Source organism: Clytia hemisphaerica, unplaced genomic scaffold (assembly GCF_902728285.1).
Source record: "Clytia hemisphaerica strain Z4C2 unplaced genomic scaffold, Clytia hemisphaerica genome assembly, whole genome shotgun sequence".
In the NCBI taxonomy this organism is placed as follows: Eukaryota; Metazoa; Cnidaria; class Hydrozoa; order Leptothecata; family Clytiidae; genus Clytia; species Clytia hemisphaerica.
Genome location: NW_027103528.1, coordinates 996,067 through 1,023,361, shown reverse-complemented (window position 1 = coordinate 1,023,361; position 27,295 = coordinate 996,067). Strand labels below are relative to the sequence as shown.

Here is a 27,295-nt window from a genome sequence, read left to right as displayed (position 1 = left end):
TTAACACCTGAGGTTTAGTTGACTCTCAAACAAATTCTGAACAAATAAACTATTTTTCTCGAAAAAATATTTTGATAGGTTGCCTGTTTACAAATAGGTAATTAATCTTCTTCAATCGTCCTACCCTCAGGTATAATATGTTTTAATAGTTTTTTCCCACTTCACGTAATGGAAGTCTAACAAATATGCATTTCATCTGTTTTCAAAATGTTTCTTATTTTGCTAGTATTTCAATAGGACAACAAATACACCAGGCCATACATTGACCATGCAAAAAACATATAAACTACTTCTAAAACTTCTACCTACATAAATACATAAACAGTCTATTTCGTTGTTTTCCACTTCTTGGAGATGTCCAAGACCCTTTATTGAGGATCTAGTGACCTTTCTGGGCAAAGTGCAATTGTGTAATCCATGTGAACATTTGGTGGTCCAAAAGAAGTTTCCATTAATTTCAAATTTTGACGTAATGTGTCCTATACTATTCGACTGTGTATCATTACTTCAAAGTATATTATTTGTTTCTTCGTTAATTTGAAAGTTCAACTTTCATCCAGCCTCCACATCAGAAATCCCAATTTAGAACTTTTGTTCTCTTGTTTACCACAAACTGAGAAAATGAATTTGTGTGAATCTCAGTGTTTTGATAAAACCATTTTCGGACACTTTATTAATTCTCGGACAAGTATTTTAAACGGATGTTGTATCCTCCATAAGAAAGACTTCATCTTCATTGTTGACCGAATGTTGGTAATTATATTTGTCGGAGGTGCTTGGTGAAACTGGTGGGTGAATCCATGCCTGTAAATAAGGAAAAATTGAAATTCGACGTTCATAAAAAATAAAATGGGATCGGGAGCAGACGACAGATAGTACTTAAGAAAATGATAATCAATCCTCAGCAGCACGGCCAGCTTTTTAGGAGACTGGTATCGAAAATACGAGTAATAATACATAAGTGAATACAAGTAGATGCAGTCTGGTAGAAAAAGGAAGAGATCCTTGCATTGCGGTGATGTTGGTGTCAGCGTCAAAGGCCCAATAAAATGTTTCTCAAATAGAAGAGTTTTGGCAGGAATTCGCTTAGTCGCTAAGGGGTGTTGAACAGCAGTGACAGTGAATGTTCCACTTCTCACAGAGGGTCAAAACTACAGACTGAAAAATCCTGAGTCAACTTCTCACCATTCCCTTCATTGTCCTAACTGCCCCTTATTTTCCCCTAGTCACACCTGACGATCACCTCTTATAAGACATAGGTATGGGCCTGCTGGTATTTTTTTCTACCCCAATTTAGACTAAATGGAACCAAATAGAGAAGAAAGCCAAGAATCGTGTTAAGAAAAAAATGCAAAAATTACTCTTCGAAAACCAACAAAAAAGGATCCTGGACAAGGTTTTTTCTCAGGTAGACATTCATTACTTTAAATTCAAAAATCCGTTTCACTGAGAGAAAGGAGAGAAATAAAAACAGACAGAGGTAAAACAGAGTTTTAAGGGCTATTGGAAAACTCAACCCTTGAGATAAAAATGTACTTTTTAATATTTATACTTTGGTAAAACACGCCCTTGTTTTGACAAAGAAATACAACGCAGTCTTATTATAAAAATCACGAAACTCGAGTGGGCAAGGTTGCAATATTTGCACCCAAAAAAGCAATTTCATTTTCAAATATTTGGTTCTCGTTTTCGAGAGAGCCTTTTTCGTATAAATAAAGAACTGTTTTACAGACTACAGAGAAATCATCATGACAAGAATACTATGCTTCTATGGTTCAAAATAGGTTGGTATAATCCCGGGGGGAGGGGGGCACTCATATGGTCCGACCCACGGCATGTGGCGGCACATAAGGGTAGGTTTTTCAAGACCCTCGAAATACACTGTAAGGATGTTCTTTTGATAGAGCGCACTACAAGGGTCTTCTTTTAGCTAGATACACTGTAAGGACACCCCTGTCTCAGTCCCCCGGTGGAACTTTTTCCCTCAGTGGGGATGAAAATTTCTATCGAAATTCCAATGGGGATAGAAAATCTATTGTTTCCAGCGCTAAAAAATTCCAGTGGGGATGGTTTTGAAGTGCAATTTTTTTCATTCAACTTCTAATGGGGACAAAATCATAGATCGATTTCCCAGTGGGGATGGAATTTTAGGGATTTTTTTCCACCGGGGACGATTTTTTGGCCAATCTTTCCAGTGGGGCGGGGGGTCCACCGGGTCTGTGACACAGGGGTGTGTAAGGGTGTGTTTAGGGAATGTTGAATTGCAAGTCTGACAGTAAAAATCTGATGCATCTTTATAGTTTAGACCCAAACCCATTTTGATTTGTTTTGTACATTGTGTCGACATCTCAGGCTCATTTTCAGGTAGCTTCAGCAAAATAAGATATGAAATCAAACTACACTGCATCTTTTCACTGCTCAAGGGTTGCACTGAAAGGGTCCAATTTTGAGAGCCATGCATGCAGTCTTAGAAATCGAGTGCTCCATCCCGGATATAATCCCAATGGCTCGAACGGCAAGGGAGAACAGGAAATCCAGTTAAATAGACTTACAGAGACTCTTTTAATAATCAGGTATTGAATGGTTTATGAAAGACTTGATGAAAAAAGTATAACGATTGACATATGGAGTAGTGTTTGCTTGGCAGGTAAGGTTAAATGGAATTTGCTGACGTAAGCTTTCTGGCTGCAAACTTGTTCAATTTTTTTATTAGAATAGACTCTGCTAATCTAGAAATTTACTGAATATGGCAGAAGGATTATTCCTTAGTGATTTAATACCAAGTTTATGCATCAGAGGATATCGAGGGCGACGGTAAGTGAAATGATACAAAGTCGATAATCGATGTACGGCTCTATATATCGCCTTTGCTCACCTAAACAGACGACGGTATTTTGCTGTTTTAACCGTCGTCGAGCAAAGTGGAAGGTGATTTTGGAGACATGTCAACTTTGCTTTATACCGTCTCCCCTCGATTTAATTCGAATTTATAAACTCGCTTATAACCAACCTTTGACGGACGGATTATCATTGAATAACGGAGGGAATGGGCTATTCCATTAAAAAACCATACAGGGGGTGGACGAGCCTTTTAAAGTCAAAAAAAAATACTAAAAAAGTGTGGATACCCCCCGGTAAATGGCGAAATCTGCAAAAATACCCTTGGAAAAATTCTTTCCATACCTTGAAGCGAGGGTGGACATACTTAAATCATTCTTTAACTCCCTGGAAATTTAAGAATAACTTTTACCCCCTTGGAAAAATGAAAAACCACCCCTAGGAAATATGGATATAAAATGGCCCAATATTTGAGTGAAAACATTTCTAGAGGTTATCGAAAGTGAGTAACTGTGTGAGGATTAATTGAATACATTTGGAGGGGTAAAGAAACACAAACAAACCACTTGGCAATACTTTTTGAACAAAATTGTTCACCAGTTTATTTTTGAATTCAAAGTTGGCTGATATTCAAAAGATATCGCCATGAAGTAGTTGATGAAAGGTCAAGTGCCAGATATCAATGAATCCAAATTGCTTTGTTCTTTGTTTCGTTCTTTGGAATTCTATACGAAAGCGTCTCAGCTTTTTAGAGACAAGCGTATTTTGGTGCCCTTTTGGTAAATACACCCTAAATACCTCCATTCTCGCTATCATGAAAATCGCTTATTTTGTGATAGATTTACTTATCAGGCTTGAGGTGGTATTGTATTTCGGCTCCCCCAAATCGCCCACTGGGGGGGTTGCCACTCCTGACCCTCCTGCCGCTACGCAACTGTTTTTGATAGTGTTAGAATTAGAAGATATCCGCACGAGTCACTCAATTTCAAATCAAACTGAAAATGAAAATAAAAACTGAAAGGAATTGACTTCTTGAAGGATTGTCCTAGGTTTGCAACCCGATGGGTACTAGTTACCTCCCAATCCTCAGAAAAACTCATTTTTGGAAAAGCTACCCTTAAAAAGTTCTTTCAATTTTTGACTTGTTAACTCTTAGAGAGTCTTTTGTTGCTTTGGTTGGGTATATCTTTCAAGTTTCTATATTTGATAATATTGTACCCATATGAATATCTTTTCGATGAGCACAAAACCGGTATTTAATCCAAATTTGAGAGCCTTTCTTGTCTCTGTCGCAAATTATTTTGATAAAGACTTCAATATCTCCACATTTTTGAAGAGATGATAAACAACTCTCTCAAGATACTTGAAATACAGTTCAAAAGCTCTTGAAATTCATTATTGCATCATTTGAATTAGATTGGGCCATTCCATTTTATATTTATACAGGGGTGGACGAACATTTCCAGGGGGTAATTTGAGTGAAATTTCCAGGGAGTCTAAAATTAGAGTGTTTTTTCATTTTTCCAGGAGGTAAAAAATTATTTCAAAATTTCCAGTGGGTAAAAAACTGATTTTAGTTCGTCCATCGTAAACTTAAAGGTTTAAAATGAATTTTTCCAAGGGCTTTTTTGCAAATTATCTACACATTTCCAAAAAAATATTTTTTGACTTCAAAAGGTTCGTCCATCCCCTGTAGGGAAATCTAATGGAATTACCCATCTTGTTGTTTCTGGCTAGAATATTATAATGCCTTTGCTGTATCCCTGTATATACGGATTCGAATGTCTTTATTTCAAAACTAGACAATGTTATCACCCGTAACAGGGATAGTATTTTACAATTTAAGCTCGTCACCACTCCTCTGAAAGGCCGACCGCGCTGTTAAGGATTAATATATATTATGGCAACGATCCTCAATTTAGAAGAGGTTCAACCATACAGTAGTAAAAGGAAAACATTTTCTCAGCCTCACGAGGCAGGAAAGAATTCTTTGTCACGTCTTTGGCTCATGGTACATCACGTCAATGCATGGCTAACATACAACAACATCATACAGTAAACAAAAAAGTTTCAAATAACAAAATAAAATCTTGAGAGGGAAAAATTCACTCACTTGTGCTATGACGTCACTTTTGCTGGACAGAAGTCGAACTCCTGGTTCAGAATTACTCCTTCTTTTGTACCATTGCGGTTCTAAAACGAATGGGAAAAAACATTATTATCATGGTACCATATTTCCTCCATTCAACGCGGGGGCGTTAAGGCAACGAGCGCCCCGACCAGGGTGGTGTTAGAAATAAAGTCTCTGACCTCATCACACAAACCACGACGTTGTTTCAACGTTCATCTAACGTTATATGAACGTTATGAACGTTAGATAAACGTTGAAACAACTTCGTGTGCCAGCTGGGAAGGAGGAATACCGAAATAATTCAAACTTTCTTGTGGTAGATACTAAAATACCAAAAAGTCGTCGTGCTTAGTTACCATTGTATGGAATTTGATATCAAAATCGAAATTTAAAAAAAAGAACTAATCCCATCTCGAGAAGACTAAATTAGAGTGATATCTATGTTAAAGTTACCCAAAATATTTAAGTATAAACTAAGGTGCGGGTGTGTGCAGAAAAAATTCATAATTACTTTATAGTCCTCATTTCAGCGGCTATCTTCTCCTGAGGGTTTTAACTTTTTTTCTTAAGCGCGATAAATTGCGAAATAAAGAATGTTGATTGAATAACCATCACAGTTTTTTTGGGACAGTTAGATGTATTTTCAAATTTTGAATTGACAATATTAAACATCTGTATGGTTTCAATGCTTACTCCCTGTTTGTCAAGGAAACTGAGCACGACTCTCGTATAGTGAGGTATATTTCCTTTAATTCACATGGATACATTCTTAAATAGATAGTTTTTAATTAGATTTTCCCACACACTGATACATTCATTTATTATAAGAAATATTTTATGATTGATTCACAAGATTTTTAACAAGAACATGGACCTACTCCGTCGAAAATGCACAAGGAAATTTTTTTTCAGGTCATTTTTATTAAACAATAGTTGAATTACCTGATATCTATTGTCAGGGGGAATAGCATGATACACAGATCGCCAATTAAGAACACTGCGCGAGGATAAAAACGCAACGAAAGATAGAGTGTTGGAAAAAAATTTAACCTTATGAATACCAAAAGTTTTGAAATTTTAATCATCCCGGCAGTATAAAACATATCAGCAAAGAACCTATCTTCGGGCTTTTATAACAGCCCTTGAAAAACACCGCTAAAAGTGCGGCCATTACGGCGGCAAAAGCGGTCAGTAGATGAGAAAGAACATGATCTTTGCTATACACGTTTTTTTAATAAGAACATAAGGCTTCGATAACCAAAATGTTAAGAACAAGTTAACAAATTTTTAAGGCTTCATGTGCTAGAAAATACCTAGTTTTTCTTAGGAAAATGATCAAAATATCACAAAATGGTTAAAATAAGAACATGTTAAAAACATTTTCAGGCCTAAAACTTAAAAAGTTAAGAACAGCCGAAGGCTTCAAATATTTAGGATGTTCTTATAAAGAAAAGTGTATGGTGATAGGTGATCAGTCAGACATATAGTTTCTCAACCAGGAAATGAGGTAGCGGAAATTTCTCACCTCAACGTAATTACTGATTAATTATACTGTACGAAAAAGTAGAAAGTAGAAAAGAAAACGTTATCATTCGAAACTGGTTGTTGATGTGTCTAAAATGGTGGTGAGTGAAAGGTGAAAAGTGAAAGGTTATCTGAAACCCAATTTTATGTTCTCCCAAATGGCACACAACGTTGTTTCAACGTTCATCTAACGTCATGTGGACGTTGTGTGGGCGTTGTGAACGTTAGATTTACGTTGAAATAAGGTTGTGTGTCATATCTGGGCGAAGTGGAGAAGGTCAACTAAAGTTAAAGCGAGTCGTTCTTCTGAATCAACAGGATGGTTTGGTGTATTTTGTAGTGTCAACAGTTATTTTTAACAATACTGTAATATTTGAATTTAGATGGTCGACGGAAATATTGGCAGAAAGCTTACAGTCAAAGTTGAAATTTTAGCTTTAAACTGATTTAAAGAAGTTTGACATCAAAAAGGTAAAACATTGATTTTAGAAAGACGACTTTTGTCAAAAATGAAGTAATCTAAACTTTGTCATATATCACTATGAAAAATTCAACGGTGTACCAAGTCAATGCCAGGAAGCAGCACACAATGACGTTATTCGGCGATATATAGTTTGACGGCCAACTCTTGACGTCATCAGGGGTAACATTTGACGGTAATTGGTTAGGATCTCTGCCAAAGATTTCTCTTTATGAATAATCTTTGGAGGCCGATAGTTCCTGGGGGAATGGGGAAAGTTTTAGTGTAATGATGCGGGTCAAAACTGTCATGCATTTGATGATCATGGTTTGCACGTTTCAAAGTTTACCTTTTGGACCAGGTTTACACGAGATCTGTTTAAAAGAGAAGAAAGTTCGAATTGTTGTCTAAGTTGCACAAGCGCGTGCGAAAATGATACTAGGATGATATGACAGAAAGTGACAAGTGCAATTAGTAGTCACGTGGCTGAGTGCTCATGGATTCTTCGTTCTCAGATGGCTAATCTAATTAAAGGGAATTGAATGTTGGAAACTGGAAGTCTAAATGGACCTCGATTCTTCGATGGATTTCAGTTTAGAGTCATTTCGCCAGCTGGTCAATTCGTCATTTTTGATTAAAGTATATATCAAATGAAATCTTAGACTCGATGAAAGGAGTGCAGTGTTTTTATTTTTACAGTTTTAAATCTAAAAATGCTCTTAACAATTTATTATTTCCACCATTTTTTTGGGTATTTTTGTACATCTTCCTAAGACATCGGGTGTTTTTGAGTCCATAAAGGCTTATAATGTTCTTAACTTAATATTTTGGCAATCGAAGCCTTACACGTTTTTTTATCGGTTTTTTTATTGGTTTGCGACTTTATTCTCCCTGAAAATCCTCAACTTCCTCTAGTAGATATTACACGTTTATTTTATAAGAAGAAACTATATACCAACATAAGGCTTCGATAGCCAAAATGTTAAGAACAACTTAAGAACATTTTAAGGCTTTGTGGACTCTAAAACACCCGATTTCTTAGGAAAATTGCCAAAAACACTCACAAAATGGTGAAATTAAGAGCATGTTAAGAATATTTTTAGACTTGAAGCTCAAAAAGTTAAGAACGTCCGAAGGCTTCAAAAATTGTGGGTGTTCTCATAAAAAAAACGTGTATATAACCGCTCCCTAATGTCGACAAGAACCAGCGAATACAATATTACTTGTGAGTTTGAGGCCAGAGGGGGTCATGCAGTTACTATGTGAACACTATTACACTTAGTACGTGGTGGTGTAACAACCGAAAAAATTTAAAACAGTTACTCCAAAGTGGAGTAAGTGAACATTTTTTCATTTTTTTGAAAAATTTCCCTAAATTTTTGTCAAAAATTTGAAATTTTTCGAAGAAAAGATGAATTGTTTTTGGAAAAATATCTGAAATTTTTCCATGAAAATAAATTTTTTGTCATATTTATGAAAATATAAATCGTGTAATGCTTTGATAGTGACTTAAACCAAGTATATAAACTTATTCGAACAATTCTTTTAAATACAAAAATCCAAAAAAAAATTGACCAGTGGGGTATGTCTTATATATCTAAAAAAGCCGCAAATTACCCATTTTATGGGGTGGTGCACCCCTTTTTGAGCACTAGTTACTTAGCAACAGTTACTCCACAGTGGAGTAAGTAATGATGGTGGTGGTGTGACAAGAAATTTTCCAAAATGGCATTCACTCATCATAGTGTCACGGAGTAACTGCATGACCCCCCCCCTGTTGAGGCAGCAAATTACAGAAGAGAATGTGCAGTAAAGAACTAGAACAGCGAGGGATAAATCAAAGTGTTTGTGGAGGAGAGAGCTTCATTCAGCAATTCTCCTTATAAAGTGGTTTGCATATATTTGACAGTAGACGTGACACAATGAGGTCTTCTTGAAAGTAACTTGTAACAGTAATAGGAAAAACGCTTTTTTTACAAGAACAATTTCATAAGAACACGAGGCTTATTTTTCTAACCAAAATCTAAAGAGCAAATTGAGAAAAATCTAAGCCTCAGACTTCAGCAATTGCGATGAAAAAGTCGATTTAAAAAATGTCAATACCAAAAGTAATATCACGAGAGAATAAGAACACCCGAGCCTTAGCTAAAATTTACTGGTTCTTATAAAAAAAGGCGTGTACGTATCGGAAGATAACAAAGTGAGGAAGGAAAAATATGTTTTTGTTTACAGATTGTTGTTGACGAGTCAGAAATTGACATTTAAACAACAAACATCATACTTCAAGATTCGCTCCTTAAAAGTGTTAAACGAGTCCAATTTTAAGAAATGCTGTTGTTGGAGAAGATGGTTTATAGTAAGTCAGAGTTTTTATAACCTGGCAAAGTACATTAGTACATTAGTATATTAGAAGGAGTAGCTTTTGTGTTTTTGTTTTTGTTAAGGCCTCCGCTTACGCGCGCTGCGATCGCACCGTTTGGCTTCAATCCTTTTGTCTTAGAAAAAAGATTACGTCATAAAACTGTAGCGCGCGCCCGAAAAAAAATCGAATACATTTCTACTTACATCAGATCGCGCCAATGGAATTGCTTCATTTTACTTTTGACCAATAGCGCGGAAGCTTTGAAAGATAAAGTGCGATCGCAGCGCACACAAGTGGAGACCGGCCGTGTGATTGTGATTGAGCGTGTGATTCAGATGAGCATAGGAGCTTTACGCCCCTCGTATTCTGTTCAAATGGAGGTAAAGGACGCGAATGTAGAAAATTTTATCAGAAACTCAGCCAAATGATTGCTGAAAAGCGTGGAATTAACTAAATGCCTCACGCTTTTATTATTGTATAAGTTAAGATAATATATTCGTTGTATAATTTAAAAAAGTGGAGCCCGGCCTTTAGTTTGGGGGTCATTGTGTTCACGTGTCAATCACTATATAAGTCGAGCGTATCACACTGTATCTAATAAAATTTTCAAATTGTTTTTGCAGAGAAAAGATCAATTACATTTTAATCCGATCAGTACGGATTCATTGGAAACGTAGGAAGGATGATGCAAACATGGATTTTAATAAATTTTGGAGCATGGTTGCTCTTCCAATTTACCCAGGTTTCTACTGCAGCAGTTGTTATTTCAAACGATGACCTTAAGAGGATGGTGTTAAAACTTCAGAAAGAAATTACAGACTTAAAAGAGCGTGAAAAGAAACCTTTAGGTTATTGCGCTCAAAATAAATGCGGAAAATGTCAATGTTTGGAAGATTTGACGATACCTGACCGGCACTATTGTGATTGTCGTGCTTTACCACCGAAACGAGATTGTAAAGAATTCTACCTCAAGGGCAACTACGTGGCCGGAATCTACACTGTTACAATGGACGGCTTACGGAGCACAAATGTATTCTGCGACGGCAACGGTTGGACGGTGATACAACGACGTATGGACGGAAGCACCAATTTCTATCGTTCATGGGAGCAGTACAAGCAAGGTTTCGGGAAACTTCAAGGCGAATTTTGGATAGGCAACGAGAATCTATACGCACTGAGTACACAAGCGTTATATCCAAAAGGCTCAGAACTAAAAATCACTATGAAATCACCACATTCCTGGGACTTGAAATATATGGCATTTTACAAACACTTTGCCATAGATAGCGAGGCGGCAAACTACAAACTTCACATTAAATATAGTTTTGGGAATGGTGATTCGTTGAGTTACCATGACAACATGGAATTCTCGACCTTTGATCGAGATAATGACCGCCATGCGACCAAAAATTGTGCACGTGACTTGCATGGAGCATGGTGGTATAACGCATGCGCAGAATCCAATCTGAACGGGTTTTACGACACACGTGAGAATGGAAAGGCGGCAAGCAAAGTAGATTGGTCTTCCTTGCTGTTTTACAGAACTCAAGCATGGGTAGAAATGAAAGTTATGAGAATGACCGCTTGAGGGATTGGAAATATTCAAATATTTTTATTATTTATTTATATATGCAAACGTTTTGTAAGATATTTGAAATCGTTGAACTCTCTTCTTTGTTATTGATGATAGTAAAAGGGCATCGAAAAATTTCAAAGTACAAACAAATTTACGAGTATGAAAAAATAAATTGACAAGACTGTTAGATTGTGGTTTCCGCCTGTCATTAAATTTTGGTCTTAGCTAACTGCTATAAGAAAGACCTGTTGCAATTTGCGATGAGAACAAATTATGGCGGGGGAATTTTTACTGGTATTGTAGGGTATAATATAGGAGAAGGAGGTATTTATATATAGCAAATGTGAATATTAAATTATAGTCTCAGAAAATATCAGATTTTTATATAGGTTTTATCTTTTTGGAAATAATTTGTAAAGATTTATGGTGTGTGGAGATATTTTGTTATTATTGTACAGAGAAAGGTATTTCAACAAAAATATAATTGCTTTTTATTTCTTATCTCCCTTGATAGAAGTACCAAAAGTATGTACAATGTTTGTCACAGTGAGATGGGGGCTCCCATATAGGCTAAGCCTAGGCTGCACGTATCCCCTCTTTTATGTTTTGATATATAGGGAGAAACTAATTTCTAAAGTTCCCGCCCGAGAGTTACCAAATATTAGAGGCAATCTTCGATGTAGTAGTCGAAGAAAAAAGATTAATTTGTTTAAAACCAATCTATACCTCTATGAGGCTGTTTGCTTATCATGCATGAGCAATGAGAAATGATTATATTTGATCCATCAAAAATACAGACCATACTTTCAATCCTTATTAATATTTTAACGTCGGAGATTTCTAAATTAATAGTCTTTGACCTTTATATACCCTGGACCAATTTTCTCACTTCCGGACAAGCAAAATCTTGATCAGAGTTTTTTTAAGTGGTACTCTAATAGTACCCGTTTTTTTATAAGAACAAACTATATAAGGCTTCGATGACCAAAATATTAAAAACAAGTTACCCAGCCAGCACACAACGTAGAAACAACGTCCATTTGACATTCATAACGTTATTTGAACCATGAACATATAAACGACTGGACATCTATCTTTTATGGTCTCTTTGAAGCGAGCTTCGTTGCCGCCTGTATTTCAAAATTGGTATGAAAAATCCGACAATATTCCGTCATAATTTTATTTCTTTGAATTATTTAGGTAAAAGGATCGATAGAGCTTAAACATTACTCCTAATGTACAAAAAAATTATTTTCGAATTTTTTCACAAGTTTGTTATATATTTTATCAACATTTTCAACTCTAAAATGCAGAATTTCAACTGCGTGTATACTTTTGAATTCCTTTTGTCACTCCAATAATTTATTTTATGACTTGAAAAAAATAGCTTGCCAAAGACACTCTAAGATTATTAGACACTTTTAAGTCAAAATTTAGAAATATTAGCCGGAGTTTTGACAAGCTGACGATGATTTTGCCTCTGTTATCTTTGTTATGATAAAGATAAAAGACTTGAGAAGAGTAGAATAACAGAGAGTTTTGTCGAAGTTTTGATGTTGTTAGCAAGGTACTCCCAAGTGGTATATCATCAAAATCTCTATTGTCTCATTTTATGCTTTTAACGAGGCGGCAACGAAGCTAGCAGCCTTTTCTACAAAAAGACAAAGGAGATGGATGTCCAGTCGTTTATATGTTCATGTTTGAACGTTAAAACAACGTTATGTACCAGCTGGGTAAGCTCATTTTAAGGCTTTGCTGACTCCAAAAACACCAAATTTCTTAGGAAAATGGTCAAGAAACTCAAAAAATGGCGAAAATAAGAAATGTTAAGAAAATCTTTAGGGTTAAAACTCAAAAAGTCTGAATGTTCTTATAAAAAAACGTACTCAATAACGGTGTAAATGCACCGAGAACTCTAGACTAGAACTACTTTTCCTCGAATACTTTTTGATTATGTAGCGCCGCCGTTAGATGTTAATTTTTAATGTAATGGCTTCTTTGGCGTGGCGTGGTTTGGGTGCCACTTTCAAAAAAACTCCGATCAAAGATGGCGGATATAGCTCGGTCCAGAGTATATAATAGGTCAATGTCTGAATTATATAATACATCTATCAACCCCACTGACCTTAATCAGAGGAATGTAAAGAGATGGAAAAACAGTTTTTCTGATTACTCAAAGTTCAACGATCACTTCTATTGAAAATTCTATTGTAAAAAAGTTGATTAGGTCATTAAATGAAAGTCCAGAAAAGACGGCTCGCCATACAAATCGGACGGTTTCTACATGATTTGACGATAAAAATGAAAATTTGTGTTTCCTTTTTTGCCGATTACTAGTTCAATTTTTAAGAATAAGGAGCATTTTTACTAATGTATAGCAAAAGAAATTCTTAACGCAATGATATTAAATTGGTTCTTGTAAAACTGTCAGAATTCGAGTAAAATCAAGATGAAGTTATAATTTTCTCGCGCTCTAGCTTTCAATATAATGATGCGGTCATAATGCGGTTATATCAAAAGAATCGCTAGGAAATTCTGAGCAAGAAGATATAGGTACCTTTACGTATAGGAGAGGTGTACCCAAAATATAGGCCCTAAAAGTTTGCACATAATCAGGCTTGAAACAAAAGAATTTTGTCACAACACGCTAATTATGCAGATTTTTTATAGCGACAACAAAAGAAACCTATTTACTCGACATAAACTCCCTTAAGGGCAAGAGACCTGGTATATGACGAGCCGTTTTTCCATTGTTTACAAGAAGCTGTTTTTCCATCTCTTTACATTCCTCTGCCTTAATAAACCCTAGACCAAGCTATATCCGCAATTTTTGGTTGGAGTTTTTTTTTGACAGGGGTACCCGCGAAGAAGCCATCGTAGTGTTAAAATCTTGCCTCGTGACAAACGACGCTACATCACTACTGTGCCAGCGAAGTAGACCTAGCGCTTTCGATGCGGGTACCACATTCAGAAAAACTCCTTTCAAAATATTTTGCTTGACCTGGATTGAGAAAATGTCTCCAGGGTCTATATCAAGCTCATTGATTAACCCTTAGTGCTTTTAAGGGGACTGGTAACTAGCAACTGGTAACAAAAATATAAAGAAAATTTGACAAATCAGAAACAACCACCTTCGTTGCTGAAAAACACACATACATAAACTTGCCACCGCTTCATAAGATCTAAGGGTTCGGGAATTCCCTAGCCCGGAAACCAAGCGACGAAAACCCGTTTGTCGAATCCACTGATTTTTATGATGACGATGGCTTAAGCAACGAATTTAGTCACCAGGACAAAACTAGCACAGTTTTCTGTGAACGCATTTTGATTGGCTTAGATATCTTGAGAAAGCAATTGATTTTTAGGAATTCTTGATAAGGGGAGTCTTATTTGTTCGAATTACGGAAAGTATTTTAAGAGCCCTGGACTTGAAACAAGTTCAAATAATAAAAGTTCAAATAAGCGGGAGTTTACTGTATGTACTAAATAAATAAGGTAGCACTTACTATGTCTGTGGTCGCAATCTCTGGCAGTCTTCAAGAACTGTACGATACATCCTACGAACAACATCAAGGGCCACAATGCAAGGACACACCATGAAAACCAGCATGGTTGAACTGTTCGTTTGACCACTAAAATATTCTGGTAACCCATCAACCGTAACATGGACAAATCAATGAAAAAATCAACAGCCAGCATCATTAAGATGGCACCATAACTGCAGATATAGATGACAGCACATCCACGTTGCCATTTCAGCAAGGGTACAGATAACAGGATGAAAAGTACAAGACATATACAAGGTGCCACAAAAACATTTGAAACAGTCTCGAAGATGTGTACAGCGTATAAGATACTGGTCGTTAGGAAGATGGCTTGTATTAAACTGGTCATTAGTAACCCCATGGTTGTCACAAACATTGATAAAATGCCAAGTAGTAAACCCGAGGCCACAGAAATGATGGCATTGAGGACAGTTGAGCGGTCCAGGAGACTGGACACAAGCAGATAAGTGAGCAGGGACACCAGTGAAAATGTTTGGAAAAACAAAGAAGTACGGAAGAAACGATAACCTGAAAAATAGAGAAGGAAAATAGAATTAGAGCAGCCTACCCTATTAAGGTTCAAAACAAACAAAGGGCATAGCTACCCCCCCCCCCCCCACTTATAGCCATATCTTACCCGAAAGCAATGTTATTATTGAGTTATTTATAAAGTTATATTGTAGTCGAAATCGTCGCACCGTAACATCGCACCACGGCACCGTGGCATGTCGTCGTGGCGTCGCCCCCATGACATCACCCAGTGGCATCGCATCGTGGCATCGTAATTTTCCCCGTGGCATTGCATCATGGCATCGCACTTTTCCCCGTGGCGCATCGCATCGTTGCATCGCACTTTTCCCCGTAAAATCGTATCGTGGCATCGCACTTTTCCCCGTAAAACCGTATCATGGCATCGCACATTTCCCCGTGGCATCGCATCGTGGCATCGCACATTTCCCCGTGGCATCGCATCGTGGCATCGCACTTTTCCCCGTAACATCGTATCATGGCATCGCACTTTTCCCTGTAACATCGTATCATGGCATCGCACTTTCCTCGTGACATCGTATCATGGCATCGCACTTTTCCCCGTAACATTTTAGCCTCCGTTTAGGAAGAGGACTGGGCCCGAATTTGCGGACGTTTTCACAGTTTCACTTTCGTTTTTCAACCATCCACACGGTTTTTTTCGATTCATGAAAAAAATAAAGTATTTATCAAAAAAAGGTCCTCTTCTTTTTGGTAATAAATTCCAACAAACAGCAATCAATATAACAGTTTTTTGAAAACCATCCCACAGTGTAAACATTATCAACCAACAAAACCCACACCGTCAAAATTGTAAAAATAAGTCAATATAAATTATATCAACAATTTCTCGTAAAATGTTTTTTTTCCAACATTCTGATACCAATCATGGCTGGAGGCATCATGTGTAGAGTGACTGTGTGGCATTTCATTGCTTTTAATGATCATGATACCAAACATCAACCAAACAAAACTGCGACGCCAAGTCAAATATGTCGATTAAAAATTTTCATGAAAATTATCATCAAAACTTATCTCGTAAAATGCTTTTTTTCAGCATTCTGGAGGTGTTCAAAGGCAAAGTACAAAGGTCTACAAAATGGATAATGTATATAATGCGTAACGAGTTTTCATACTTTAAGTATAAATTTCCTATCTCATATTCTCGATTCTTAAAAAAAAACCTTTAAAACCTGCAGTTTTTAAGATTTACAGTTTTTGCCCTTTTGAAATAGGGAATGAAAAAAAGTATTCATCCCTGATTCTGTAAAGTTTTTCCTATTATGCATTTTCCGTTATGCATTTTCATTTTATGTTACGCTTTTTGCATTATGCGTTATACATTTTGTATCTGGCCCTTAAAAAAAAGTAAAATATTTATGGCGCGCTTTTACATGGACGCACTCCCTATGTAATAATAACTGTCCTCCTTTCAAGTGTGCGTGACCAGAGTGCCGACGAAAAGTGCGACGCCGCGCCACGATACTAAACTCCGTAATAGTTTCCGGCCACCACCACCCGGTCCGATTCTAAGTTCCGGGCAGAATCCGCCACGATGCGATGTCACGGGAAAAAGTGCGATGCCACGATGCGATGCCACGGGGAAATGTGCGATGCCACGATGCGATGCCACGGGGAAATGTGCGATGCCACGATGCGAAGCCACGGGGAAATGTGCGATGCCACGATGCGATGCCACAGGGAAAAGTGCGATGCCACGATGCGATGCCACGGGGAAAAGTGCGATGCCATGATGCAATACCACAAGGTGATGCCATGGGGGCGGCGCCACGACGACATGCCACGGTGCTGTGGTGTGATGTTACGGCGCGACGATTTTGACTACAATATAACTTTATAGTTATTTGGTAGAAATTCTTGAATGAATATTACATTAAAATTAAGTATGTAAAACTACAGATGGCGATACTGACGAAGCTAACCTGTAGCACCGGTTCGATGAAGATTTTGCAATTAATTGCTATTACAGAAATTGTATTTCTTTTATGGAAACATCCAAAAGCCATAGTTTTACTCCCTTTTCCTATTTTTAGTAACAAAATGGGTGTCAAATTTTCAATCTTTTCGGGTGCTTCTGATCAGGAAAATTACGTAATCTAACTAGCGAGCTGTAATAATATTTATCATACTACATTACTGATCTACAGTACACTCCCGGTTATTCAAAGCTCCAAGGGGGATAAGAATTTACTTCGAATGACCGGGAGTTCAAATAATTGAAAAATTCGTTTTCCCACCTCAACTTAACCTTAATTGGGTGGATTTTCCTGAAGAATTTGAGGCATTGTGGTTCATGAACGTAATAAACACAAAGAAATTGCTTGAATAGCGATATATAGCCATGAATATTGAAACCTGCTTTCTTAAAGAAAAAAAGTATTTTAAGCGCAGAAAATCAATGTTCTCACTCGACGATCTCCCAATTAGAAAAGTTCGAATTGAGGCTGATTCAGCCTATAATGTACCCCAAGGGGAATAGAAATCACTTCGAATAACTGAAAGTTCAAATAACTGAAGTTCGAATAACCGAGTGTTTTTGCCTGGGTTGAGTAAGCAGATCTAAGGGGAACGCCATCTCACTTCGAAATAAGTGCAGGTTCGAATAACCAGGAGTCTACTGTAATTCACGTGAATCTGATCTATGTAAAAAATGTAAGAACAATTGTTGGAGATATCATTATTTAATATCAAGACACAAAAATGCAAAACGAACCTGCGAAAATGAAGAAAACACCAAAAATGAAACATATCCCGAAAATCACAGATAGTGCAATGCTATCATCAAAGTCATAGCGAAAATGTTCGCAATATCCATCGGCCAATGAGCGTTCAGATGCCATGGTCTCGTGATTGATGGTTTGTTTGTGGGGTGTCTGTTTTGGTGCAAATTTTACATGGTTTCATTAATGTGAAGGATCATTATCGTGTAGTTCTAAAAAAGAGAAATCAGATCGAATTATTTACGTTTTTCTAACCAAAATAGACAAAAAAAACTAAAAAAGAAGTCAAATCGCAAAAATTGTACTCATTTTTATGTCAGGGACTAAGTTTCATGAATATCTGGAAAATCCTTGGCAAGTTCCGTAGGGAATTGTTTTTTTTAGGAATTTGGGAAAAATGTGAAAGATGTTGGGAAAATATAGGAAGTCACATTCAGGGTCACTTTTTTGCAAATTTTGACACAATCTTCAAAAATCAAGTTCCGCGTAGGGTTCTCATTCAGCTTGAAAAATCATTGAAATCTTTTATGAAGGGTAATATTGCCACCGTAGCAAACTTGCAAGCTTACCGTTATTTTCGTGCTTGTAAGAATTAAAATCAATAACTCTTGATAGACGACTGTATACCTTTCTGAAAATCAAGGTTTTGCAGACTTTGTGAAGCTTTACCCACAATTCAATGTTGAGATTCTTCTTCTAGTCTACACAATAGATAGCTCAAGGCGTTAAAGCCTTTAAGAGTTTTACGCTCCAAACGAAGGAAGGTATGACGTACCTTAAGCTTTTGCAGATGTCAACTAAGCCATTGAAAAAAAACAATAAACCAAAATATAAAATTGACTTTGGAGGTCTAATTCGGACGATTTTAATTGATTAATGAAGAGTCCAACTGTCTCGAGCTTCATTCACGAGTTAAGTTTGAATCAAACAGAAGCCAAAAAATTTACAAAATTTTGAAAAACAAATTCAAAATGAAAAACTCAATCTGGTTCGTTTAAACATAGATCAGAACTTATTTATCCAAAACTGAAACTGTAAAAAGTTATAAATTGAAAGACGTGAGGGATTTGAAATGAAAAAAAGACCCAATTTCAAACACAGCAAGAATACAGGGAAAAGATAATCAGTCCCCCTAAGAAGGATCCCTTAATTTTTGAAAACTAAAGCAAAAGAAGCAAAAAAGAAGAAAAATTGAAGAAAAAAAACTTGTGAATTAAGTGAAACTTAAGATGAATTTTCTTCAAAAAATCTTTAGGATAAAATAAGACAATATTCCTACAAGTCTAAAATAAAATTCATCATTGTTCCCTCCTTAAAGTTATCCTCTACAATGAAAAAATATAGGCCCTTTTTGAGACGAATTTTGAAGGAGAAAGCTGAATCTGAGTTCACATCCATAGCAAAGAGATGTATCTCAAGTTAACAAAACGAAAAGCAAAATTGTAGAGAAAAAATTTGTTCGAACAAAATATTAATGCAAAGATAATTGAGGTTAATTAAGGGTACAGTTCCATGGAGACTATCTAAGTAATAAGCTTTTGAAACACTAATTAAAATATGAATATGTAATTATCACATCAAAATGATGAACACCAAAAACCAACGCTTAGAGGATTTATACTCTTTATCAAAGGCTATTATGTAGTGTCACAATAATTTGCTAAAGTTTGTAAGATTTATGGACATAAAACCCTTATTACAGTGCGTCAGTGGGAAGCTAAATGGAAATGGGGATGGTGAATCGCCATATTTGAATGGGTGGAGATTTCGAAGTGTACAAGAGTTCCGACGAGGGGGCTGTATCTTGTTACTCGGGAGGAAAGAGAACATCAGAACTATGACAGGAATAAATGTTGTTTAAAACAACAAACTATATAAGAACATAAGGCTTCGATGGCCAAAATATTAATTAAGAACAATTTAAGAACATTTTAGGGCTTTGCAAACTCTCCAAAACCCGACTTCCTAGAAAAATGAACAAAAATACTCTGAAAATGGTGAAAATAAGAAAAAGTTTTTAGGCTTAAAACTTAAAAAAGTTAAGAACATCTGAAGACTTCAAACATTTTGCATACTTTTATAAAAAACGTACACATTAGTGCTTTTTCAATGAATCGTCAACTCAAGCGATACTTTCTTATACAATCAAAACATCCAATCCAACCATGACACGGTATCTTGTTATAAAACTCAACGATAAAATCTCGATCATGTAGGTACTGCTGTAGCCTGTATTACTGCGATATCAAAAAGGGAATTCTTTTAAATCTCTTGAACGTTATCAAAACATACCATTAATAAAGTCCGTATAATCATGTATACGACTAGATTCTGTATTATATACTATTACTTCCGCACGATTCTTATCATCTAAACTTGAAATCAATCTAAAGTGCAAGATGGAAGTCGATCATTAAATGATAAGTTTGTTTTTCATAGTTGCTAGGATTAGCGATAAACACTGATTATGTCAAAAAGACAAAATATCATTTGACCGCCCGCTTCCCGCTTCGCTAATTTATTACATCTAGATGAAACCGGGCGTACAGTCCACAACCTTTAGTATCATAATCAATTATATCAATGCAGTCAGGCTTCGATAGTCAAAATATTAAGAACAAGTTTAGAACATTTTTAGGCTCAAAACTCAAAAAATTAAGAACATCCGAAGGCGATAAATACTGATAGAACAAAAAGCCATTTGACCGCCCGCTCATACTGATGAAGAGGCTGTATGGTTCGCAAAAATCATTTCAAGAATGTATAGCTTTCTCACAAATTGTTGAAAAGAAGTTTACGTCAATTAAAAGTTTGAGTTGGCGGCTACTTTATTACATCTAGACTGGCACGCCAGTCGGACTGGAGCTGTATCACGCGGGAAAAGTGAGCGTAGGAAGAAATTTTTCCAGCGACAACGGCCGAAATCTGTTAATCGCCAGCCTCTCACCAACTTTTGCTCGTTCTCCTATTTTAGCAAACGCCCGTGGTCTTTATGTTCCCGCCCTCTGACATGATTAATTAACAGACTAGTTTGCTAGTCTATAATTCAATAGGCTAACTACGTTTTTTTATGTAAGAGCAAAATATTTAAGAACATTTTTAGGTTTAGGTTTAAACTCAAAATCTTAAGAACATCCCAGGCTTCAAACATTTTGGATGTTCACATAAAAAAGTGTATTCTGAATTTAAGTGAGCTAGAATCTGATAATGTCTATCAGTATTTCTGTCTATCTATGTGCCAATAAGCTTTAGAGCAGCATAGAGTCTTCAAATTTTGTCGCATTTGGGGAATCAGTTTTGAAAAAACGAGGCTGAATATAAACTTTGAGACAGTCAAGCGTTTCAGCGTAAAAACGAAGCTTGAACTTTTAGGTAGCCTAGAGACATAAGAAGCCAAAATTAGTACAATTAATCTTTTCATTGAACAGTAGCGTAGCCAAGAGGGGCGCAAAATTTGTGTAGGAGAGCAGATTTTTATGACACTGCAAATTTTGCGCCCCTCTTGGCTACGCTACTGATTGAAGAGTGTTCGTTCTTGCAATCTTGTATTTTTGTAGACTAGAGTCTACTTTTAGCTGAACTTTGCTTTTTGATAATTTTTGATGACGCTGAGTCCAGTGAAGTAGACTAGGAGCGTTTGGCGAGATCACCATTTTGAAAAAGAATGTTTAAGATCCAAATTACAAAAAAGCTACTTGGAGTTGAAAGATATAGTCAAAAATGAGAAACAAACATCAATAACAGATTTGCAATCCCTTATTCTCAAATAAAAACATTGCTTCATACTGCTTTTACATTCAAAAAACAACTAAAATCTGGCGACAGTCCACCTAAGCAAAAGCATAATACCATATACAACCGGGCCGCTTAATCGCGGCATCAAGTCTATCAAAAAGCTTTCAGTGGAACCCGGGCTAGTATTTTTGAGGCTAAGCAATGCTTTTTACAAAACGTTCCACCGAAAAGGTTGCGCACGTTGGCAAAAATGCACATGCACAAAATACACGTGGGAAAAAAACATATGGACAAAAATACACGTGGGAAAAAAACATATGGACAAAAAAACATATGGACAAAAATACATATAGACAAAAAAACATATAGACAAAAATACGTGTATTTTGAGTTCAAGTCTCTTGAAAATCGCTTAAAAGCTATAAAAGGTATCCCATAAGTGAAATAAGGAAATGACAGTTTTTGATTTCTCTCGACGGGTCACGTTTCGCTAATCAAGCCTGTTCTTTGTCCCGAACCAACAAAGATTCTCCATTATACAAAATAACTGTATTGTACTGAAGACATTACTTAACTGAAACCTCCTCACAAAGTACACTCTCAACGACGGTAATGGACCCTATTTTAGTTTTTACAACACTGCATTAACTTTTCCCATACAAACATATCATTTTTGGGTTCAAACGACAACCTGTCAGATGGTACAAAATGTCTAAAGCTCAAAATTTTTAAGAAAAACCTTAAAAAGTCCGCCATTTTGATGACGTCATGGGTAGGAAAACTTGAATAACATTATAATAATCAGTAAAGCTGTCGCAATGCTGGAAAACCATTTTTACTGAAAAGATACTGACGTCAGCGAAAAAATTCTTTTTTGGTTCAAATCCCACTCATTTGTTTATACCAAATTTGATTCGAAATAGTTGATCCACCTTTTTACTTATAATTTTTTTCGGTTTTCTTAAAATTTTCAAGTTTAAGGGACTTTGTTATTCTAGACATACAGACGAGTACTGATTTTGAGTGAAACAGATCTGATGTAAATGCGTCACATTAGACATATCATGTACATGAGCCATTCATTTACGAACTTCCAAAGTCACCATTATCAACGATCAATTTGGTTAATTTTAATTCATTTAAAATAAAAATATATTCCGGCAGCACAATATACTATTGTATTGAATCAAAATATTTTCAATTTTGACAAATACAGATCTATGCACCACTACTGCATCTTAAACCCTTTTTACTGTAACGAAAAATGATTCCAACTAAAGATGAGATTCTATATTTATATGCCTATTACCTATACAATGCCTATGCCTATTAAATGTTCAAATATTACATAAATACGTTCATGACTGAATTTTTTTTGAAAATAAATTTTAACAGATAACAGCTTGTAAATATGATCAAAACAGAGTGAAAGAAAATTGAGATGAAGTGACTTTTCAATGAATTAAAAGCACAAAATATCATTTTTACAGATTATTATAAAAAAGTTTCCCGTTGAGCTATTCATAAGAAAGCAGGTTGAAATTCGGACTGAGAATAGTTCTGTTTCTCACGACTGCAATAAAATGAAATTTGAAACCTCCACCCTTAAAGACAAGAGATTTTATATCCAAATCGTGATGTTGCCTTCTTCTAGTCTAGTTTAGGTACCTTCTAGCAGGCTGCGACCGCAATCGGAGGCGACCCGAAGGCTCCTCTTTCGATATCTAGTTACCTAATTGCAGGGGAGGGCGCCACTCTTTCTCCCTGGGTTGCTCTAAACTAAACTAGTTTTAAAATAAATAAGAAAGGATTCAAAGGAGAGAGCACTGTGTTTGTAAGCAGACAGCGTGTGACTTTGCACAACATTAGAGGACAGCAAAGAGTCAATAAAATTTATACCCCTCACAATAATTGTCTTTTTGGTGAAATTAGCGCCCCCCCCACGATGGTAGGTTAGGTATAATGCCGAAATTGTTAACCAAAAAAGGATGCTAGAACAAAACCTAGATCAAAAGTTTCTCGATTATGGAAGAAAATATTTATAAAAGCATTATAGCTTTTATGAGGTTGGAGAGACACCACTGACCAAAAGGTTAACTTTCTGACTTAGAAAATACCCTTCAGTGAATATTAGCAATGGTGTCAAATTCATTTTCATGAAACTTGACAGAAAGTAACGGACAATGTTACAAAAAAATCAGCTGCTGAACTACGTATAATCAAGATTTCTGTATATCAAATGCCAAGAAAAAATTATAAAAAAATGATAGACGAATAGCCGTTTTACTTTTTAACAAGTTGCTCCAGATATGAGTAAAAGAAAGAAAGTGTTTTCTGATATTATACCGTAATTTCTCTAATTTAATACGTCCTCTAATTAATGCGAGGAAATTATTTTCGTCATTTTGAACTAATTTAAATCCGCTAATTATTAGTGCGAGCACCCATTTACCTACTTTTGATTTTCCTCTAATTTAATACGGTAAAGTTCAAATTTTCCTCTAATTATAGTACGACCTGCCTAAAATTCCCGCAAGCTTTATTTTTAAGACTGAGAACGCTGATCTTTTCGCCCAAATGAGGCAGATGACACGTGAAAAGTTGGAAGAGTTTGAAAAGAGAAGAAAATATGGGTTAGAAAAAAGCTTAAAAAAGAAAGAAACAAAAAACAGAAAATAAAAAAAATTGTCTTTTTTTTTTATTTTTCCTCCAATTTAGCGCGCCTTTACAAAGTTTTTCCTCTAATTATTAGTACGATAAAAAGATTCCAGATTCAGAGCAATTTATATCCTCCTATTATTAGTGCGACACCTCCAAAATAATTATTTTTTTGGTCGTATTAAATTAGAGAAATTACGGTAATGTTATAATATATAAGAGGAGGTACATCTTTGAACTGTCATCTAAACCTATTAAATCATAATAATATGTAAAAAGTTCTTAAATCTACTCACTTGGTTTAGCTTTTTTTTTACTTTTTCTTAACGTGATGATGAGGTTTAATCCTTTTGTGGGGTTCTCTCTCGGTGATAAAAGAAATCAGTCATGTTGTGCTGTTGCGAGCTCCCTGTAAAGTAGAAATGTTTTACATTGTATTAAAATTATTCTGATTATAGAGACACGACAAAAATGAGAACATCTTTAGCACTGGCAGTATGATATCTTTTTCATGATAACACTTAAAGTTTTTTGAGAGTTTTGAGATGAAATTTATACAAGATACATATGCAGGGTGACCAAGAAAAGGTGCTTAAAAGTGGTATTCACAGAAAAATCAAACCAAAGCTTTGTAAAGGCGTGGTTACATTACATTAATTTATTTCTAAATTTCTGAAATTTTTTAATCAAGTCTTTATGATTAAAAAATTTACAAGTGTAACAGCCCTCTTTTAAAGAAAATAAAGACGTATAAATTCATGAAAAAGAAATTATTTGTTGCGATTCTTTACCATTTTTTTGGTAAAGAGTTTAAAGTTTTTTTCTTCACTTCTCTCGAGATCAAAGCCACCGACATGATAGTTCTGTACATTTTTTTCGATGAATGGATTTTCTAGCGTTTGGAAGAGATAGGGGTGAAAGATAGGATAAGTTCTAAATAAGATATTTTTTTTTTATGGTCACGTAGTTCAGCAAATATGTTTTTGTAGGCACTTTTTCGTTCCTAAACTTTAACCACTAGGCGTACCCAGCAAGATCTATTAGCTCGACTTTTCTTTTTCGAATATCTCCTCTGAAATTTCCGTTTAATAAGCATAGTTCGGACGCCCTTTCTTAAGGGGGGGATGACACCTTCCAAAAAAGTGGAAGAAGGGGGATCAGAAATTTTCATTAAAAAGGGGGGATAGCAAGGAGGGGGGGGGTCGTTTAAGAAGGGGGGCTTACATATATTGTAGATTATTTTCCAGCACTGTTATGAAATTTGGTCTGCATGAAAGGAAGTTTTTCTGTTTGAGTAGTCAACAAGAGGCAAGTTATTATTACGGGGTAGCAGCGAGAAGGGGATTATCGGATCGCACTATACACTATATATTTTCGAAAATTTAGCCCAAAACCCTTGGGGGATAGACATTTTTAAAGGTTGGGGGGTGCCAAGAAGGGGGGATCATTTAAGAAGGGGGGATCATTTAAGAAGGGGGTATCAGACCCCTTTCCGCACTATGATAAGAATTAACACAATACGTGCAGCTGCCTTCCTCCTTCCACTCATCTCGTTTGGTGAGTGAAAAAATGAGTTGAGAAAAAACGATTGAAGATTTGATACAACACAAAAATTTCAAAAAGACTTTAAAGAAAATAGTTAATTTCTTTAATGTATTTTTGATTAAAAAATTTCAACAATTTTAAAGATATTAATGTAGTGTAACCACGGCTTAACAAAATTATAGGTAGAGTAAAAATTATAGGTTGAAAATTTAGACGTTTTTTAACTGTTTCCTGTGATTTTAAAACTGACTTTACGTTTTTTATAAGAACAAACTATATAAGAACATAAGGCTTAGATAGCCAAAATATTAAGAACATTCTAAGGCTTTTTGGATTCTAAAACACCCAATTTCTTAGGAAAGTGGTCAAAATTACTCACAAAATGGTGAAAATAAGAACGTGTTAAGAATAACATCTTTAGGCTCAAAATTAAAAAAAATAAAGAACATCCGAAGGCTTTAAAAATTTTGGATGTTCTTATAGTTTTTACCTTGTATTGTACTCACCTCAGGTTTACCATTCGATCCAATGTTTCCTGGTATTGTGGAGATTTTAAAATACACTACAGGATTCAAAATTAAAGCCTTGAATCAACTCACGTTAAACACACTGTATTTTTCATCGAAATACACGCTTTTTTTTTTATAAGAATGGTGTTTTTTCATTTCATCATGGATATTCTTAACTTTTTGGCGAAAATCATCCAAAAATATTCTTACGGTATTCTTAGGTTAAGATCGAAATTGCCAATATACAGGTTAAAATGCCTTTAAAATGGCATTCTTAGGTTCAGTTGCTAAATTCCATGATGGTGATATTCTTACCATATTCTTAATTTTTTGGCCATTTTCATCATGGACATTCTTATAAAGTGTATTCTTATAAAAAAAAAAGCGTGTAGATATATGACCAACGCTTAATGTTTTATTTTTCATCTTCAGATTTTTCTAAAAAAAAAATATAAAAACAGTTTAATGAAATTCACCGTACCTTTTCTTTTAAGATTTTTTCAAATTTCATGCTCTAAAAACAAAATGAAAGAGAATATAATTATTATTATTATTATTAAAATGAATATTACAGGTTGTAGGCACTCAGTGGGCCTCTAAACCGATCTCAATTTACAAGTTTCGTGTAACGAATTTCTTTGGATGGCTTTTCCATGCTTCTTTCAACTTTTCTTTGAAGCCTTTTATGGAAACAGCAGCTATAATGAAGGGGGCACAGTGTGGTCACCAAGAGATTTGGCTAAACCCTTGTCCGGGTGTGATGATATTTTTTGTAACTACATAAGGGACAGAGTAGACTGGAGTCGTTTATAATGCGTGTAATACAGTAGTATAGACGTTATATGATAATACGAATATTGTTACGGGATTTAGTTTGTATAAACTAAAATTGTTCCCTCCGTTACTTTTTGTTTTGCATTATTTCGAGGCTTTCTACTATGTCTGAATTAGTCGTCTAGCTTGCTAGACTAGGGACAGAGCTTTCTGCTCCCCATTGAGGTTAATCTTCCAAAATAAATCGGGCGCTGGAAAGGATGATATATTAATAAGTTTTTTAATTATTATTATTAAATCTATTTTTACAATGAATGTTGATTATAAAATGAGAGATAAAGAAAATTGGATGTTTGTGTTTTTCAGAAT

At 35.6% G+C, this 27,295-nt stretch overlaps 2 protein-coding genes across 3 annotated transcripts; one reads left to right on the top strand and one right to left on the bottom strand.

The window, feature by feature from the left end:
* Positions 1 to 34: 34 nt before the first annotated feature.
* Positions 35 to 26,204, bottom strand: LOC136799462 (transmembrane protein 198-like). Of its 2 annotated transcripts, XM_067056174.1 has the most exons (6): positions 26,150 to 26,204; positions 24,395 to 24,507; positions 17,699 to 17,917; positions 14,398 to 14,964; positions 4,952 to 5,031; positions 35 to 804 (listed from the first exon to the last, which is right to left on the bottom strand). In XM_067056174.1, exons 3-6 carry the CDS (start codon positions 17,823 to 17,825, stop codon positions 694 to 696), a joined length of 885 nt encoding a protein of 294 aa, XP_066912275.1. In that variant the 5' UTR covers positions 17,826 to 17,917; positions 24,395 to 24,507; positions 26,150 to 26,204; the 3' UTR covers positions 35 to 693. The 2 variants fall into 2 exon arrangements, with proteins under 2 accessions (XP_066912275.1, XP_066912274.1); XM_067056173.1 differs by lacking the exons at positions 24,395 to 24,507; positions 26,150 to 26,204 and adding an exon at positions 18,275 to 18,666.
* On the top strand, positions 9,932 to 11,139 carry LOC136799454 (ficolin-2-like). Its single transcript, XM_067056163.1, has one exon. The coding sequence runs from the start codon at positions 9,998 to 10,000 to the stop codon at positions 10,901 to 10,903; it is 906 nt and encodes a 301-aa protein (XP_066912264.1). The 5' UTR covers positions 9,932 to 9,997; the 3' UTR covers positions 10,904 to 11,139.
* Positions 26,205 to 27,295: the final 1,091 nt, after the last annotated feature.

Coding starts and splice junctions, on each gene's coding strand:
- LOC136799454 (XM_067056163.1), top strand. CDS start 9,998: ATGATGCAAACATGGATTTTAATAAATTTTGGAGCATGGTTGCTCTTC.
- LOC136799462 (XM_067056174.1), bottom strand. CDS start 17,825: ATGGCATCTGAACGCTCATTGGCCGATGGATATTGCGAACATTTTCGC. Junction 14,965..17,698: donor TGTTTTCTTCATTTTCGCAG/GTTCGTTTTGCA, acceptor TCTATTTTTCAG/GTTATCGTTTCTTCCGTACT. Junction 5,032..14,397: donor AGATTGCGACCACAGACATA/GTAAGTGCTACC, acceptor CATTCGTTTTAG/AACCGCAATGGTACAAAAGA.